Source organism: Eublepharis macularius, chromosome 8 (genome assembly GCF_028583425.1).
Source record: "Eublepharis macularius isolate TG4126 chromosome 8, MPM_Emac_v1.0, whole genome shotgun sequence".
Classification (NCBI taxonomy): domain Eukaryota; kingdom Metazoa; phylum Chordata; class Lepidosauria; order Squamata; family Eublepharidae; genus Eublepharis; species Eublepharis macularius.
The window spans coordinates 143,080,647-143,099,416 of record NC_072797.1 but is presented as its reverse complement, the minus strand read 5'-3'; the positions used below and the strand labels follow the sequence as shown (position 1 = coordinate 143,099,416).

The following is an 18,770-nucleotide window of genomic DNA, read 5'->3' as shown; positions in this document are numbered from 1 at the left end:
TGACCAGATTATATCCCGTAATTTTCCTTTTAATGTCTTGTGGCTTTATTTTTTATTATTGTGGTTTCTTGTTTTCTTTTTATAAGAAATTCTGAAACAAAACTATCATTGTTATTATTTTTTATTTCATTTATACTTTGCCTTTTCCCCCAATTGGGACCCAAAGTGGTTTACATCATTCTCTCCTCCTCCATTTCATCCTCACAAGGACCCTGCAAGGTAGGTTAGGCTGAGCGTGTGTGACTGGCCCAAGGTGGCACAGCAAGCTTCCATGGCAGAGTAAGGATTCGATCCTGGGTGTCTCAGATCCTAATTCAGTGCTCTAAGCACTACACCACACTGTCTCTAAACTTGACCATGAACAATCAATTGAAATAACCCACTAACTTTGGACCAGGCAGAACTCACATAACCTAACGTCATCACCTGGTAAATAACAGCTCACCAGACAGGACAGGATATTGTTCTCCAATCTAGCAGGAAACCCCGAGTGGGACAAAGGTACTATTTACTCCTTGCTTTCCCAGCCATCTGTGTTCTCACAATCGCCCCACCCCACCCCAGTGCAGCCGACCCAGAAGCTTCTCTCCACAAGGGATAAGAGTGTCAAACTGGGACCTAGCAAAACAGGTTCAGATCCCCGTTTGACTTGGGACAATTGGTCCCTGTCTTGGAGTCCCTCTACTGAGACATCTGACACGTGAAGAACACATGTCAGGAGATACAATGTTAGCCTGGAAGGGTAGTTTAAAAAGACAGAGCTGGCGGCAGGGCTCTGGAGTTGTGCGAAGGGGCTGTGAAATGCTAGAAGGGAAACTTCAGCCCACGCTCCAAGTCCAAGCCCAGCTCTGGAAGGCTGCTCCAGCCCTTTCCCGTTCCTCACTGCCCTCTGGTTGCCACCCCACACAGTTTTAGACTGGACAGGTGAAACTGACAGAGTCTTCGGGAGGTGAAGATGAAATTAACACACCCTCTGAGGAGTGATCTCTGCCAGCTCTGTCTTTATAAACTATGTTTCCTGGCTAACATTGCCTCTCCCTACACTTGACAAACACACGCTGTGGAATCTCGGGTAGAGAGAATCTCCCAACCTACTTTACAGAGTGATTGTGAGGATAAACAGGGTATGGAGAACTGTGCACATGAGCTCCTTGGAGGAAGGGCGGAATAAAAATGCCCTAGATGCTAACAGCAGCATGGATCTGAAGAAGGGAGCTCTGACCCTCGAAAGCCTCCCCTTTGAAAACCTGGTTGGTCTCTAAGTGCCACTGGACTCAAATCCAGCTGTTCGACTGCAGACCAACACACCTACCCACCTAACTAGCCTCATGGATGTGTTTGTGTGTGTGTATAAAAAATGATTTGAATTGGTAGAGCACCTGTTTTCTGAGCTCTCCTTTTTTGGGACTAGGAGTTGCAGTTAAACATGGTCAATTAGTAGTAGACAATACAGTGACCTTGTTATAGCCCAAGTCCATGCCATGCTCCGTATTGGTTCCAGGGTACCAGCATCTGGAATTACAGGTAGTCCTCCCTTGAGTTATCCTGACTCCTCCTAGCACTAGGACAACGTCAGGGCCAGGGCATCAGGGCATCAGGGCAACATCCATTGCCTTCTCCAGTCCTAGTACCCACGGACAGGTCTTGGCACACAATGCACATCACCTCTGGTGCCACCACTGGCGGAAGGTCAGCTTAGCCCCTGTAGTTTATTGGCTTCATTAGGTCCCCCCGTGGATTCACTTGGCTGGAGAATTAGGCCGGGACACAGTTGAGAGTAAACCTCACAGGCAGAGGCATCCAGTGCTGAGAGGTAGAAAAATAGCCCCTTGCATTTGGGCTATTCCCAATAAAAACTATTTCACACCTGTTGTTTCTGGATTTCTTTTTTACTGGATTGGGTGTCCAGTATTTTGGACCAGAGGAGTTGCAAAACAGAGTGTCCAGTAGCACCTTTAAGGCCAACCAACTTTATTGTAGCGTAAGCTTTCAAGAACCACTGCTCTCTTCATCAGATGCATTTTGGACTGGCTGTTAATTATGTAGTCATGATATGGAATTGAGAACTACTGTCAGTTTTAGCACATTGATTAGCCTTTTATCAATAATCCATTGATACAATCACAGCTGCCCAAAAAGCAGTCTGAAAACTACTCCAGAATTTTATCCTGGGGGTTCAAACACATTTGGGTGTCTGGCCACAGTTCCTAGAAGATTCTAGCCTACATAATGCTCAAGGCAGGTAGCCCATTTAGAGATGTCACCACCACCTCCTTAAATGCCCCAATAATAAATCCTTCAAAGAGCAGAACCCGGTCACATTTTCCTGATTTTTTTATGCCCTGCAGACACGCTTTTCTGATGATTTGTTTGTTCAGCATTGAGTCAACCGCACAGTAAGCCACCCCCACCCCGTCCAAACCCCGTGTCCTACAGGGTTTCACATGCCTGCCCTTTGCAGATTCTTACCTAGCACCGTAAGCTGTGTTCCTGGTCCAAAATGCAGCTTGTCTGCAGTACACAGCATGATGCCCTTGTAGGCAAACCTACTCTAGGAAGAGCCAAAAGCATTCCCTCCCAACACAACCCTGCCTGATGAAAATAGAGTTTTTATGTCTTAGGGAGAAACTCCCTCCCATAATATATGTATTGTGTTCGTTTAAGCTTGTCCTGTACTGTGATTTCTGGAACAGGCTCGTAAAGCTGAAGCCCAAAGTAGATATTAGAGAAGAAAATGAGGGGTTCTCATCCCACACTTGCCTAGGAGCATTACTGTGAAGGCCAAGAGGAGCATTTGCTTTGGAGAATCAGCAAACAAGAGGAGGGGGGTTGTTTAAATGTTCTCCCACTGTTCAAAATAGTAAAGAGTCCAGTAGCACCTTTAAGACTAACTAACTTTATTGTAGCATAAGCTTTCAAGAACCACAGCTCTCTTTGTCAGAAAAGTTAATTAGTCTTAAAGGTGCTACTGGACTCTTTACTTTTTTCTAATAAAAAAGGGTTTCAGAGATGAGCAGAACCAAATAGTCTGTGGGTCGCTGTCTGGATCGCATCTCCTGTGTGCCATGAATCTGTTGGGTGGGCTTCAAGCAGGTCAGTATTCTCTTTCTGCATGAGATCCAGACAGGCACCCACAGAAACAGTTTTGAATGGTAAAGAGTCCAGTAGCACCTTTAAGACTAACCAACTTTATTGTAGCATCAGCTTTCAAGAGCCACAGCTCTCTTCGTCAGATGCATCTGACAAAGAGAGCTGTGGTTCTCGAAAGCTTATGCTACAATAAAGTTGGTTAGTCTTAAAGGTGTTACAGGACTCTTTACCATTTTGCAACTACAGACTAACATGGCTAACTCCTCTGGATCTATGTCCCACAGTTCAGTACTCGCATTCTAGCTTCCTCATAAAAGGACATTTGGACAGCCTTGATCCTAACCCATTTCCTAAGAATAATTAAGCTAATTTCTTGAAGGTTCTGTTGTAATTAAAACACCATTGTGGGTCAGTATTTGACTAAGGGATGGTGACAGAAGAGAAGCAGCACCCAGGCCTTGGGTGGCTCAGCGCATGCATTCCACGCACAAACTGAAAAATCTGCTCCCCACCCCCACTTGGTTTCTAGAAATTGAGGTACAAGGATGGAAACTCCTCTCAGTGTTAACATTTTTAAAAGGCATTCTAAACTTCTTAAAAGCAGAATGACAGAGTTTTACACGTACTACAAATAGGAACTGCCCGTGGTAAATTGGAATATACTTGAGGCACAGGTGGATCTCACTTGATTTAGATTTCAGTGCATTGGTTTCTCTGCCCAGAATCCTTGAGACGGCTGCAGCCCATCATGAAAAAACGCACTCCCCCATTCAGAAGTGACCCGAAGCCTCAGGGAGTCCAAAAGGCAGGGGGATTCTTTAAAAGCCTTTGGGCCAGATCCAACTAGTTTTTCCACTGGTAGTAAAGGGAGGTGGGGGGTGCCCTTTCACTACCAAAAAAACTACACTGGGGATCAAGGGACCTCATGGATAAAAGCTACATTGAACAGGATTAGGTGAGATTGAGTGAAAAAACTGCCTGGATCCAACCCTTTCTGTTCAACCCATACATTAGCTCTTTTGACAAACAATTTCTCCATTTATTGGCTCTACCACAAAGAAATAGATAACTTAAGAATCTGAACTTAACAGTCTTATGCAGGACCCCCCCTTTAGATGATAATGTTTGGATGTGTTGTGTTGGTCCTTGACCATATTGATTGATTGATGATAATGCATCCTTCAAATGTGAAAATGCAGCCCGATTCCCCACCCCAGGTTCTGGACTGCTCCCCCAAAGTCTGACCCAGACAACAGCGCTGATCACATGTAAGCCTTTTTTTTAACTGACCCCATGGAGGGTTTCTAAGACAAGCAGAACTGAATAGTCTGTGGGTCCCTGCCAGGATCATATCTCCTGTGTGCCACAAATCCGCTGGGTGGCCTTCAAGCAGGCCAGTATTCTCTTTCTGCACCAGATCCCAATTCCCTGTAATTATAATACCATCCTGCTTTGCAGGGCTGCTTTAAGCAAGTCGCTATCACACTTGAGAAGGGTTTTCTGGACCTTGCGGTGATGGCCTAAACATGAAGGGCTGCTCTTTCACACACTCATCAGCATCCCAGCATCTCTTACCCAGCACAGTCAGTCGGGTTCCTTTTCCGAAGTGCAGCTTCTCGTTGCTTCACGGCGTGTCACCGCTGTAAGCAAACCTGTTTCCCAGAGAACTCCGGCACTCTGGAGGGCCCTGATCCTCACCTTTACTATCAACACATGCTGTGTTTGAGCCTACCGAAATCCTGAGGCATCCAGTTTGGGATCTTCTTTCCAGAAGTCCTGGTGGCACACTGAGGGCTCAGAATAGCCTTTTCATTTACCATGTTCCCAGCATCTCTACAGGGTAGTGCTAGCAAAGTTAGACCCCACAACACTTCATTTACCTGCGTCCCAGTATCCCTCCAAGGAGCTCCAGGGAGTTACCTCATTTAATCCTCACTTTGACTCTATCAGATCAACTGCACGGTCACCTAGTCAGCTTTGTGGCCAACCAGCAATTCCATCCAGCAATCCAAAGCCCATATTCTGGTCTAACCATTCATTGGTGGCTCTCAGATGTTTTTTTTTTTCTAAAATTCAGTTCTTAAGACCTGGCATATAAGATAAAAATCTTTCTGAGCATCCAGAAGAACAATACCTCCATTCCATCCCATATCACCTGCAGCTTACCTAGAACAGTCAGTCGCGTTCCTTGGCCAAAGATCAGCGGATAGTTATTGCACAGCATGAAGCTCTGCTGCCAAAAGGGGTGTCGCTCCTCAAGCACCGGCTACCTCTGCCGCACAATGACACCCTAACATGCTCCCAAGAGCTTTTTAAAAAATATCTAGCTAGCCACTGTTGATATACTAGGTTACGTGGAACTAAAATCTTCACTTATTCATTACAAGTCTACCCTTCTTCCGCGGATGCTTTGCGTGCTTCCTTTCCCGGTTATCTGTACTTGGGTTAGGCAGGTCAGGTTAAGAGTGGAGTTATCACCCCAAAGGATTTTTTTTTTGCAGCAATTGAGGCAGTCCAGTTCAGGGCTATACAACTTGTATCTTTTCCCCATCAAAAATCGCTTCCCAACCCCCAGCTCCTTTTACCTCCACAGGGGAAAATCACCTACTATTACCCCAGCAGGAGTAAAAACAATTTGGAGCCAGCAGTTTTCATGTTGTTTAATTCCACCCTAAGGCTGCATCTATACACCTTTTGATATTGCACTATCACTGTAATATGAGCAACTATTTGCAACTGGATTTCCTTATCCACACAAGAGAATCCAGCTGCCAATGACGGCTATAGTGGAACAAGAGCACAATATTATGGGAGGTGCAGATGCAAACTAAAACTCGCCCCAAGTTATACCATGAGCTTCGGGACTAAACGAGCCACTGAACCCCGGTCTCTCAGCCCAGGCCTCAAAGTCCACCCCTGACACCACACTGGCCCCAGTTATATCAGTGTACGTGCTTGCGTGGCCAAATGCAATGTAGTGTGTAGACCAGCTGGTCGTGGGTACCCTTCCCCTGTTCTAATACACCTTTTTTCATGGCTGCAGAACTGATGAGAAGGACTTTTGAGAAATGTACAAACTAAACCTGCCCCCCCCTTTAACATGCAATTCCAACCACTTCATCTGCATTTTCTGCTCCTCCTTCTCTGCCATGTTGTATTTCTTTGGCCTGTTTAGGGGTTTGCATTAGGCCTATTGTTTCTTTATCAGTCTCAGTCATTGAATAGACTCTGGGTGTCCGTGGCTGCTTTCTGGCCTTTGGGAGTATGCCCTTGACTGGATGTAATATTAAAAATACACCCTTTTCTGAGTGTTACAGTTTCGGAATCAAATTCTAAGTCTTGATGATTCAACTGAAGAAGGCCTAGTAACAGCACTGAACTGCTATCACACACAATATGGCTAGATTAGTTAATAAAAACATGGAAGCCAAATAATCTTAACTTTTTAGGCTTAGGTACACAAGAAGTTATATTTTCTTACCTAAAACAGTCACCTTGGTCCCTGCTCCAAAGTAGACCTTCTCAGTGTTTGCACAGCCGCCTGGCTGCTGAAAGAAACCCACCAGCACGGCCCACAAGGAAGCCAAAGTTTTGCGGCACTTCAGTTAGGAAGTCCTTCCGCCAGAGACCCCCCACCTACTACCAGTCCAGTGCTGATAACAAACTAAAAGGAAGAAAGGTGCTTCCTCTTGATCCGTTGCCAGAATATGGCTCCAGGGTTATTTCAAAACCTTCTGTTTCGGGAGGTTTCCTTTGCCTGTCACTTTAATTCATGTGGAGGGCTGAGCTGAGGTTGTTATCTGTGCGCTCTCCAGCATGGGGTTTGCACAGGGCCTGCTTGGTTCAGACCCCAGAAGTCTCTCCCTCATTGATGGCAACACCAAAAAGCCATCAGAAATCTAACATCTCAGGAAGAATTTTCGTATCCTATCATTTCAGATGGTATCAAAAATTTTCCCTTTCACCTCACACACACACAATTCTTCCCAATGAAGCATGTCACACAGATTCAGAAAGAATGAAAAATGATGGTGAAAGGCGTGGTGCTGGAGAAGAGGGGGGTTCTTCTGACCCTAGCTTTTACCACTGAGACTGGCTATTGTTGAGCCATTTTACTTACCTGCATCCCTCGATCCCTCCAAGGAGCTCCAGCCAGTTAACCTCACTTAATCCTGATCACCCAGTCAGCTTTGTGGCCAACCAGCAATTCCACCCAGGTTTCCCCAATCCAAATCCTGCACTCTAGTCTAACTACTCACTGGTGACTCTCAGGTGTTTCCTATTAAAATCCAACTTCTAAGACCAAAGATAAAAGATAAAAATCTCTCTGAGCAACCAGAAGAGCAATCCTTTCATTCCACCCCGTATCACCTGCAGCTTACCTAAAACAGTCAATCGCGTTCCTTGGCCAAAACTCAGTGGAGAGGTGTTGACACAGTGTGGAGCCACGCTATCAAAAGGGGTGTCTCTCATCAAAGGCAACGGCGCCTTTATATGCTACCAAGAGCTTTTTTCTTAACTTTTTATATCTAGTTAGCTACTGTTGACAGTGGCACAAGAAAACTGGGCTACATGGGACTAGAATAATTATTCATTCATTACAAGTCTACCCTTCTTGCGAGGATGGCTTCCATGGTTCCCTTCCTTGTTATCCTCACAATAAATCATGTTGGACAGATAGATTAAGGGGGGAGCGACATGTTTATACCCCCATCAGGATTTTTTGTAACCTTTGGGGCTGTGATTTAAAGTGGCAGTCCACAGTGCTTCCCCCTTGCATCTTCTTTCCCATCCAAAAATAGCTTCTTGCCCTAGGCTCCTTTTACCTCTATTGGGGGAAATTAGTGAGTATCCATAAATATCCACGATTATTTCTCCTGTGGAAGTAAAAAGAGCTTGGGGCTGGCTATTTTCATAATGTTTAATTCCATCTAAGAAAATATTTCATATCCTATAATGTCAGATTGTATCCAAGAATTTCCCCATCACCTCACACACAATGTTTTCCAATGAAGTATGTTCATACATTCAGGAACAATTAAAAGTGATAATGAAAGACATGCGTGGTAGGATTTGGTCGCCCTATAAAGCCAGGTGAGGTGCAGATCCAAAGTGCGATATGGCAAGCAGCCCCCCCCCCCCCGTCCAGTTCTCATCAGCTATTACCTTCCATTTGTAACTCCAGGACTAAAAATAAACCCTGTTCAAAGAAAAACAGCTGGAGAGAAGCAGTTTTGGGGAGGGAAAATAAAGACAGGGGATGGTCCTCCTGTTAGATTCTACCAGCTTCCCCTCCTAGTCTTGCCTGATTCCGCCCCCCCCCAATAGTGCAGTCCTTGTCCCCCATGACTTTTGTCCACGTGACCCTGGCCTCATGGTATACATCTGACCATCCTCCAAAGAAACTATCTCCAACCTGGAGAAACTTCCTCCACTTTAAGAGGTCCTTCATCCAGCAGAAGACCCACTGAAGTTGGAGGAAGCTTCAGCCCTCAGCCGCCAGCCATGCAGGGAACAGCAGAGAAACCACGATGTATAGAATATATGCATGAATCAGTCCCAAGGATGTCCCTACATACTTCCTTCAGATCTGACACTGAAATGGTTAATTTGAGACTTGTCATTGGCCTGAAGCAAATATTAAATTTGAGAGTTCCTCCTCAGGCAAGGTTTGAAGGAAGCTTTTGGGGAGGCAGGGAGGGAGTCCGTGCGTCAAAAAATTGTCCCCAGAATTGTCCCCTCCTAAGACAACATTCAGACGGAATTTGGCGCTTCCTCCTCACTCAGGCAGAACATCTGAGGATGTTCATGAGAAACCAAGCGTTGCTCAGACTTAACGGCATTCCTCAAGCGGGGGGGGGGGGATGGGGGAGGAGAGGAGAAAGGGTAGTGAATGGCATACATTCCTAGTTCGTTGTAACTCCTTGCAGGCAGTTAAAGATGTACATTGCAAGATCCCCTAAACCTTACAGATCTATCAACATTAATCAGCTCCAATTTTGGCTTGGAAAAAATGTACATTGTGGATTTATCTTACCGAGAACTGTGAGTCGAGTTCCCTTTCCAAAATGAACTTCAGAGTAGCTACACATAGCACAACCATCACATAAAATGGATGCTGCCTCTCCTAGTCTCTGTCTTCTTCCCTGACCTTACCTCTTAATCTTGAGAGCATCAACTGTGGGCTATGGGCCAAACAGACCACCTCCGCCAGTCCCCCAGTAGCCAAGCAAGAAGTGAAAGAGGAAAGGGAAGGAAGCAATTCCTGCAGGGAAGGAGAATTTAATGGGAAGCTGTTTTGAGGGATGGCGTTCTTGGCCCATTCCTACCGCAAGTGCCCCTCTTGAGCGGTTACTTGCTGAACTTAACCCTTTGGGGTTTCTGAATATTGATTCCCTTTCCCCTTATGCCCATTTTCAGTGTGATACCTGACATACAATAAATTAAGAACTTGTTTAATGTAGGGTTAGGGGTTAGGGTCAGAGAGCATATTTTTCACTTCAAGAGACTTCTGGTGGTCTAAGCCACTGGGAAATTCTCTCGGGCAAGCCCCAACAAAATGAACAGGCGCTGGGCAGCCTCCCACTGAATTCAACAGAGCTTGCCCAGGAGATTTTCTCTGTGGAACATGTCCTTGACTAATAACACATCATGGGAAGACTTACCAAGCACAGTCAGTCTGGTTCCCTGGCCGAAATGCAGTGGTGTGTTTGACACAGTGATAAATACAGATACAAGAATAAATTTCCCAGGGAAATTACCAGGTTAAGACAAGGTGATATTTGGTGAAATACTATTTCACCAAATATTTCACCGCTCTGACAGGAGTAACTCTGCTTAAGACTTCACTGTTAGTGAGCTCAGAGTATGTTATGTGACTCCAGATGAGATAAATACACACACCTCATAAAAGTTTTCAGAAAACATCAGAATTTGATAGGATGAGGCTATCAAAAGTGGCACATCGCTCCAGGGATTACCTTCCAAAGAATTATCTCTGTCCCCACCCCTGTTTTTCATCTGTAGAGCCTCATTATTTAAACTCTGTCTTGATTTCAAGCTATTCCAGTTTGATCTTACAGAGTTTTTCTAAGATAACGATGGTAGAATGAGATGCCGAGCAAACTGACATCTAACAAATTCCAGAGTAGCAAATGTGTGAGTCTATTATAGCCCAAACAACCTGTGGCATCTTAAAGAATCGATGGCGACAGACATTTTTGAGGACTTGCTCATCTCATGAGAGGCTTGAAGTTTGAGCCCTGGATGACAGGCACAAACATAACAAACTTTGCAAATGGTGGGACCCCAAGACCGTGCAATGCCTAAGAGAGCTGTAAAACAGATTAGTGGACAAGAGAAGGGCTAACCTTTAGTGGGGATCACCTTCCCGTGTCTCAGTTGGAAGACCTGCCAACTGAGAACAGCACTTCAGGCCTCTGACAAAACGGTCTCCTGCACTCAAAGGTTTATGCTCTCACAGGACTCTTGCTTGCTTTAAATATTTTTATTATATTCACCTTATTTTAAACAAAACATACAATTGCACCTATTTTAAATCTGTGAGAGGACAAGTTTGAAAGAATATATATTACTTTCCAGAGCCTAGGCTGGAGAGCCCTGACCTCGATAGCCAAGGCTAGCTCCATCTTGTCAGATCTGGAAAGCTGAGCAGGGTCAGCCCTGGGGTTAGTACTTGGACGGGAGAGCACCAAGGAAGTCCAGGGTTGCTACACAGAGGCAGGCAATGGCAAACCACCTCTGAACATCTCTCGCCTTGGTAACCCTACAGGATCACCATAAGTCTTGACTGCAAAACCAATAGTTTGGAAAATGGTCTTTACATATGCACAGGAGTGAGACTGTAATTGTTTACAGTTAAGACACAGAATAAAAAACTGGTGGGAAATAATCTTGTGTTCATGAAGTAAAAACAGGATTTGTTCAGACTGAAAGGGTGCAATCTCTGTTACAAACTTAAACAGATTTCATACCCATTTAACAGTCTCACACAATCCTGGGAACTTTATTTTGAGAACTTCATTTGAAAATATTCAGCCTCCTTCAATGACCCACAGTTTCTAGGAGAGGTAAGTTTAAATCATGGCAAGACGTTTTTGCGAGTTACTTACCTAGGATGGTGAGTCGGGTTCCTTTCCCAAAATATACGATATTGTTAGCACACGGTGTTCTCAGGCTTAGTCAAATGAGCCACAGCTTTCTCTATTGACCGTATTGAGAGCAGGGTTTCCTCTCACAGAGTTATTCCTAGAAGGGGAAACTGTGAGGGGAAACAGGACTTCTAAGCATGGGTTCAAATGATTATCAACCACTTGGGGCCCAGATAAAAATTTACCATGAGAAATCATATAAACAGAACAGCCTCTGAGTTATCCAGGGAGTGGTCTTCTATCCCAGGGGTCTTCCACTGGTATATCAAGAAATGCAGCTCAATTGAACCGACGGCCTCAGGAGGGTCACATCAGCGAATCTCTTTTTAGAAAGGGAACGTTTTAAAGAAGGGAGGAGCATGTCGAAGGAAGAGAAAATGGAGGGAAGATGGACAGAGAGGTAAGTCGGTGAAAAAAATGTCCAATAGATTCCAGGATATACATTTTAGAATAAAAATATATGAATAATATATACATGATAAAGTATTAACAGTGGCTCTCATATTGGAAAAGAAAAGTGGGTCACTACTAGTCCTAAAAAGCCGAAGGATGAGGCGTCGTTTTGCGCACCACACGGTCACACATCTACCACAGGCTCTTACTGGCTCCTCTTCACCAAGGGAAGGAGGGTTTTTGTAAAGGCCTCCCGAAGGAATGTATCACTGTGCCCCCCCTGTCCCCACAATGATTTAGACTAATACAGAAATGACTCCTCCTCCCCAGATATTAAAGGCAGAAGGGGAGACCTGCCACTTCAGCCAAGCAGAGGAAGAGTTGCGGCGGCAGCCGGAGGCCTGATCAAAGCCCCGGAGGCAGGCGCGGGGGGCTTCTGCAGGGGGCTTCTGCTCTCAGGAAGCCACAGCGGTCTGGGCTTCCTTACTGCCGGGCTAAATTGGTGGCTGTAAGTTTAGAAAAGCATGTAAAGGACTTGGATGGGTGAATAAGTGCGTGGAGATACCCACCCAATTTCCTGTTGGAAAAAAAGTGAGCATTTCAATTTTCAGAGAAAAATTTTGCAATGACAACTATACTTTAAAAAGAAAAATATACTCAGGGCTGCAAAATAGTAAAGAGTCCAGTAGCACCCTTAAGAACAACCAACTTTACTGTAGCATAAGTTTTCGAGAACCACAGCTCGCTTCATCAGATGCAATACTTAGGGTTGCCAACCTTCCGGTGGGGCCTGGAGATTTCCTGGAACTTTAACTCATCTCATAGAATCATAGAATTATAGAGTTGGAAGGGGCCCTACAGACCATCTAGTCCAACCCCCTGCCTAGTGCAGGGTCAGCCTAAAGCATCTCTGACAATATTCATCCAGCCTCTTCTTGAAAACTGCCAGTGAGGGGGAGCTCACCACCTCCCTAGGCAGCTGATTCCACTTTTGAACTACTCTGACCGTGAAAAAGTTTTTCCTAATATCCAGCCGGTACCTTTGTGCATGTAATTTAAGCCCATTGCTTCACATCCTACCCTCTGCTGCCAACTGGAACAGCTCTTTGACCGCCTCCAAATGACAGCCTTTCAAATATTTAAAGAGAGCAATCATGTCCCCCCTCAACCTCCTCTTCTCCAAACTAAACATTCCCAAGGCCCTCAGCCTTTCCTCGTAGGGCTCAGTCTCTAGACCCCTGATCATTCTTGTCACTCTCCTCGGCACCCTCTGGATTTTGTCCACATCCTTTTTGAAGTGAGGCCTCCAGAACTGCACACAATACTCCAGGTGTGGCCTGACCAAGGCAGTATAGAGAGGGGCTATGACCTCCTGCGATTTTGATGCTATGGCCCCTTTGATACAACCCAGGATTGAATTAGCTTTTTTTGCCACTGCATCACACTGACTGCTCATATTCAGTTTACAGTCCACTCTTACCCCAAGATCCCTTTCACATATACTACTGCCCAGAAGTGTATCCCCCATCCAGTATAGGTGCTTCCCATTTTTGTGGCCCAGATGTAATACTGTGCACTTGTCTTTGTTGAATTGCATCCTATTCACAGCTGCCCACTTCTCCAGAGTATTCAGGTCTTGTTGAATTTTAATTCTATCTTCTTGGGTGTTTGCTACCCCTCCCAATTTGGTATCACCAGCAAATTTAATGAGCAGCCCTTCCACTCGTTCATCCAGATCATTGATAAAAATATTGAAAAGTACCTGGCCCAAAACCGAGCCCTGCGGCACCCCACTGGACACCTCCCTCCAATCTGATGAAATGCCGTTGACCACCACTCTTTGAGTGCGGTCCTCCAACCAGTTCCCTATCCAACAAACTGTCCTATAGTCTACTCCACAGTCTTCCAGTTTGCCCATCAGAATGTCATGGGGGACCTTATCAAAAGCTTTACTGAAATCCAGCTAAATCACATCAACAGAGTTCCCCCGATCCAGTCAGCTGGTCACTCGATCAAAGAAGGAAACCAGGTTGGTCTGGCAAGATCTGTTAGGAACAAAACCATGCTGACTTCTCCAGATCACTGAGTGGTCCTTCAGATGCTTACAGATTGATCCCTTTAAAATCCGTTCTAATATCTTCCCAGCAACAGAAGTCAGACTGACCGGCCTGTAGTTTCCTGGGTCATCCTTCTTCCCTTTCTTAAAGACTTGGATAACATTCGCTCTTCTCCAATCTTCTGGCACATCCCCTGTCCTCCAGGAGGCCTTGAAGATGATGGACAGGGGTTCTGCACGTTCTCTGGAAAGTTCTTTCAGCACTCTTGGGTGCACCCCATCCGGCCCAGGGGATTTGTATTCATCCAGTGCAGCCAGATGCCTCTCCACAACCTCTCCAGATGACACTCATCAGTTACCCTGGAGAAAACGGCTGCTTTGGTGGGTGGACTCTCTATGCCATTACACTCTGCCAAGGCCCCTCCCCACCCCCCAAACCTACCCTCCCAAGGCTCCACCCTCCAGATCCAGAGATGGCAACCCTATAGAGCCCCCAGTTCAAATTTCATCTCAGCCAGGAAATCTTTACCCAAATTGCTACACCTTCAGTCACAGCTCTCCTACAGTATGGGAACAGGAATACCGGACAAGCCTGCAAGGTTATTGTAAAGATTGCTGAGATAACATGCCTGAAGCTCTTTAACTGCTTACCAGGCACTGCACAACTATTTGTTACTATTAAACATTCAAAGCTGGCTGCAAGGAAAAACATTTGTAATTCCGCAGAAGTCCACTCTTGAGTGGTTTTTGAGGGCCTTTGCAGGTGATCAGTTGCCGTCCCTAAGAAACCACATTGATTCGAGGTGACATTGATTATCCTGGGGCTCAAACCAGCGGATAAGATGCCTGTTCCAAGGGGAGCTGTTGTTGCACTGCTCACATAAGTAGACCCATTGCACGAGCAGTTTCCACATATAATAAAGTATGAATTCGCTCTAAGCCACCTCAAGGGACTTCCGGTTTGGGATTTATGGAGGTCTAACACAGCTCCATTTGCGGAGCTGACCGGACTGCCGTTTTAAGCGGCCGGCGGGGTGAAAATAGCCCACGGCCGACTGCTCTCAGGTGGAGAGCAGGCAAAGAACGCTCAAGACCCTAGGGTGAGTTAGATCTCGGACGAGGGGGGGCTCTGCGTAACGGGTCCCCTCCCGATCCTTGAGGTCCCACCTTGCGACGGGTCGGCTACAATCTCTGCGGCAGTTTTGGGGCCAATTCGGCTGGCATAAGACCTACATACCCAAGCTTCGATTGGGGGAAGAAGTGGAAAGGAGAACTTGAAATCGAAACAGCGATTACAACCCGAGGAAAGTGAAGGGAAGGTAAAGATCACTATCTTCCGATACGGGACAGATTGATAAAAACAGAGAGGAAAAAAAGTAGACTTTTAAACTGCAACAGACTAGTGAAAAGGAGGGGAAGCTTCGGCAGGAGATGTATTTGAAAAGAGACTAAGTTTAAAGAAGTTATTAAAGAAATCGGACTATTGTTTTGAATACCTGTGGCTTTGGAGCTGTGAGAAAAAGACACCATCGCGAGATCTGCTGTGGGAAGACGGGAGACAGGAAGTGCGTAACAACAATAGAGTGGCTGGAGAGAAGCGGCCCTTGCTGGAGGGCAGGAAGAAGGGAATCGCCATCTTTGAGAGGGGAAGGGTCGCGGCCTCAGCGGAAAAGGAAGTAGGCCATATTGGATTATAAAATCATAGAGAGACCATAGAGAAAAGACGCCCGACATTTTGGACCCTTTAAAATTAATTTATGCAAGAAGACCGGGACATTTGAAATAAAAAAGGTTCTAAATTTAACGCCACGGAGCTAAGGAAGAGAGCGGACTCGTGGGAGCGAGCCAAAGCAAGCCCCACGATGTCGAAGAAAGAGTGGCAATCGGCAATAGAAAACCTGGATAAAAAACTTTTGGAGGTGATTAAAGAATTTAAAGATATGAAATTGGAGCTGATCAAAGAGGTTAAACAGACAGTAAAATCGGAGCTGTCAGAAGTAAAATCGGAGCTGTCAGAAGTGAAGAAAGGTATGGAAACAATACAAAGTGAATTACAAGGGACGCAGCAGAGAGTCAAAACAGTAGAAGGAGCGATGGAGAACTTAGCAGATACGCAACAAACAGAGATGAGGCTGATGAGGGGAAGGATGGCGGTTGCGGAAAGTAGACATATGGAGAAGCAGCTGAGATTTCGCGGCCTGCCGGAAATGGAAGGAAAGACAGCGCAAGAGCAGATGACGGAGGTGTTAGCTGAATACCTGGGGAAGGAGGAGGAGGATGTTGTGGCTATCCTAGATGTGGCATATCGTGTGAACTCGAGAATTGCAACCCAGAGGAAAGTACCAAGAGATGTGATTGTACAATTTACAACAAGAAACATGAAAGAGAAGATTGTGACTAAACAGTTTCAAGATCCATTGGAGATCGATGGCAAGACAATCATTATAATGAAGGAACTACCCAGATCAGTGTTACTAGATCGGAAAAAATATAAAGCGCTAATCCAGATGTTGAAGGACATGAAAATCAGGTACAGATGGGAGCTCCCAGAGGGTTTGTCCTTCGAATTTGGAGGTGCCAAAAAGCGTATCAGATCTGAGCGGGAGATGGAGCGATTTATAAGGGACAATGAAAAAGACTTACCAACAAGATTATGAATATGGAGTGTAAAGTATTATCTTGGAATGTAAATGGACTAAATTCACCGAATAAGAGAAAAAATATTTTTCACTGGCTATTAAAACAAAAATGTGATATTGTATGTTTGCAAGAGACTCATATTCGAAAACAGGATGTAAAATATTTAAAACTGGGAAAATTGGGCAAGGACTTTGTAGCGGCCTCAAGTAAAAAAAAAAGAGGAGTGGTGTTGTATGTAAAAGAGGAGCTACAACCAAAATTCATAATGAAAGATGTGGAAGCCAGATTTGTAGCAGTGGAATGTACTTGGAACTTAAAGAGAGTGTTGGTAGTCGGAATTTACGCACCTAATGGTGCAAAAGAGAGCTTCTTTGAGGATTTGAGGAAGCATTTAGACGATCTTTCATATGAGCAGATAATTCTTGCTGGAGACTTCAATGGAGTGACAGACTTGGAACTGGATAAAAAGACTACAATGGCACAAAAGAAAAGAGGACTATTACCAAAGCTCTTCTTTGAGCTGATTCAACAAGAGACTCTTGAAGATGTATGGAGGAGAGAATATCCTAAAAGCAGACAGTTTACTTTTTATTCTGCAAGGCACTCCACATTATCAAGAATTGACATGATCTGGGCCTCAAAAGATTTGGCGTTATGGACTAAAGATGTAGAAATAATGCCGATGGTAGGCTCAGATCATAACCCAATTATGTGGAAATTAGGGAAAAGGAGAAAAAGGAAAGCATGGAGAATAAATGAGGACTTGCTACAGGAAAAAGAGAATATGGAAATATTGAGAAGAGAGACAAAGTTTTTCATACAATACAACGTGAATAAAGAAGTACCAACTGATAAAGTTTGGGATGCTTACAAGGCGGTTATAAGGGGCATACTAATGAGCTTAAATGGTAGAGCAAGAAAGAAGAAGGAGGAGAAGAGACAAGAGATTGAGGAGAAAATAAAAGCTAAGGAAATACAGTTAAAAAAGAGACCAGGGAAAAAGAAATTATACCAGGAAATTAAAATATTGCAAGAACAGCTAACAGCAATGAGTAATAAAGAATTGGAGTGGAATCTCAAAAGGCTGAATCAGAAAGCGTTTGAGGGTGCAAATAAACCTGGGAAGTACCTGGCATGGCAACTGAAGAAGAGAAGGGAAAAGAAAACAATAAATAAAATTTGTGAAGATGACAAAACGTATTTGGAACAGACTACCATTAGTAGAGCCTTTTATAAATTTTACGCTAAACTGTACAACAAGAAAGAAGTAAATAAAGACTCAATAGCGTCATATCTGGAGAAAATGACGCTACCAGAAATCTCGGACGCTTGGAGAAATAAACTGAATAGTGAAGTAACGGATGAGGAAATAAGTAAGGCAATACAATCTGCAAATCTAGGAAAGGCGCCAGGGCCAGATGGATTTACAGCTAAATTTTATAAGACTATGGCCAATGAGCTGGCACCATTCCTAAAGGAGGTGATCAATGGAGCTCTAAAGGATCAAAGGATTCCAGACACTTGGTCTGAAGCGAACATATCATTGATCCCAAAAGAGGGCCAAGATTTGACTAATGTGAAAAATTACAGACCTATATCGTTACTCAACAATGACTACAAAATTTTTGCGAAGATACTGGCGGAGAGACTGAAGGGGTGGCTCTCGGAAGTTATAGAGGAAGAACAAGCAGGCTTTTTGCCAGACAGACAAATAAGAGACAATTTAAGGACAGTGATTGATGCTATTGAATACTATGATAAGCGTTGTGATAAAGAGGTTGGTTTCTTCTTTGTTGACGCTGAAAAGGCATTTGACAATTTAAACTGGGACTTTATGTTTGCCACTATGGAAAAGCTACAATTAGGAGAAAGATTCATCAGAGCAATTAAGGAAATCTACAGAGACCAGACTGCAGCAATTGTGGTGAATGATGAATTGACTAAGAAACTGATTATAAGTAAAGGAACAAGACAAGGTTGCCCGTTGTCTCCACTGTTGTTCATTTTAGTATTGGAGATCCTGATGATACAAATACGACAAGACGAGGAAATTCGAGGAATAAAAATAAAGGACTACTCATACAAGGTCAGAGCATTCGCGGATGATATAATGTTAATCGTAGAGGACCCATTGGAGAACATGCCAAAAGTGATAGACAAGATCAAGGAGTTTGGAGACTTGGCAGGTTTCTATATCAACAAAAAGAAGTCAAAGATACTATGCAAAAATATGACTAAGCAGAAACAACAACTGTTAATGGAAACAACGGACTGTGAAGTAACAAGTAAGGTGAAATATTTGGGAATTGAACTGACTGCAAAGAATATAGATTTATTCAAGAATAACTATGAAAAACTATGGACTCAGATTGAGAGAGACTTGATTAAATGGAATAGGCTCAATCTGTCATGGTTGGGTA

The 18,770-nt window shown here is 44.4% G+C and overlaps 1 gene segment (V, D, J or C); it reads right to left on the bottom strand.

Moving 5' to 3' along the window:
* LOC129335010 (T-cell receptor beta-1 chain C region-like) overlaps window positions 1-18,770 on the bottom strand; it is a 127,397-nt gene that overhangs the window by 11,114 nt on the left and 97,513 nt on the right. The window contains 1 exon segment of the C gene segment in view: window positions 4,666-4,702. Within this exon segment, the coding sequence occupies window positions 4,666-4,702 (37 nt within the window).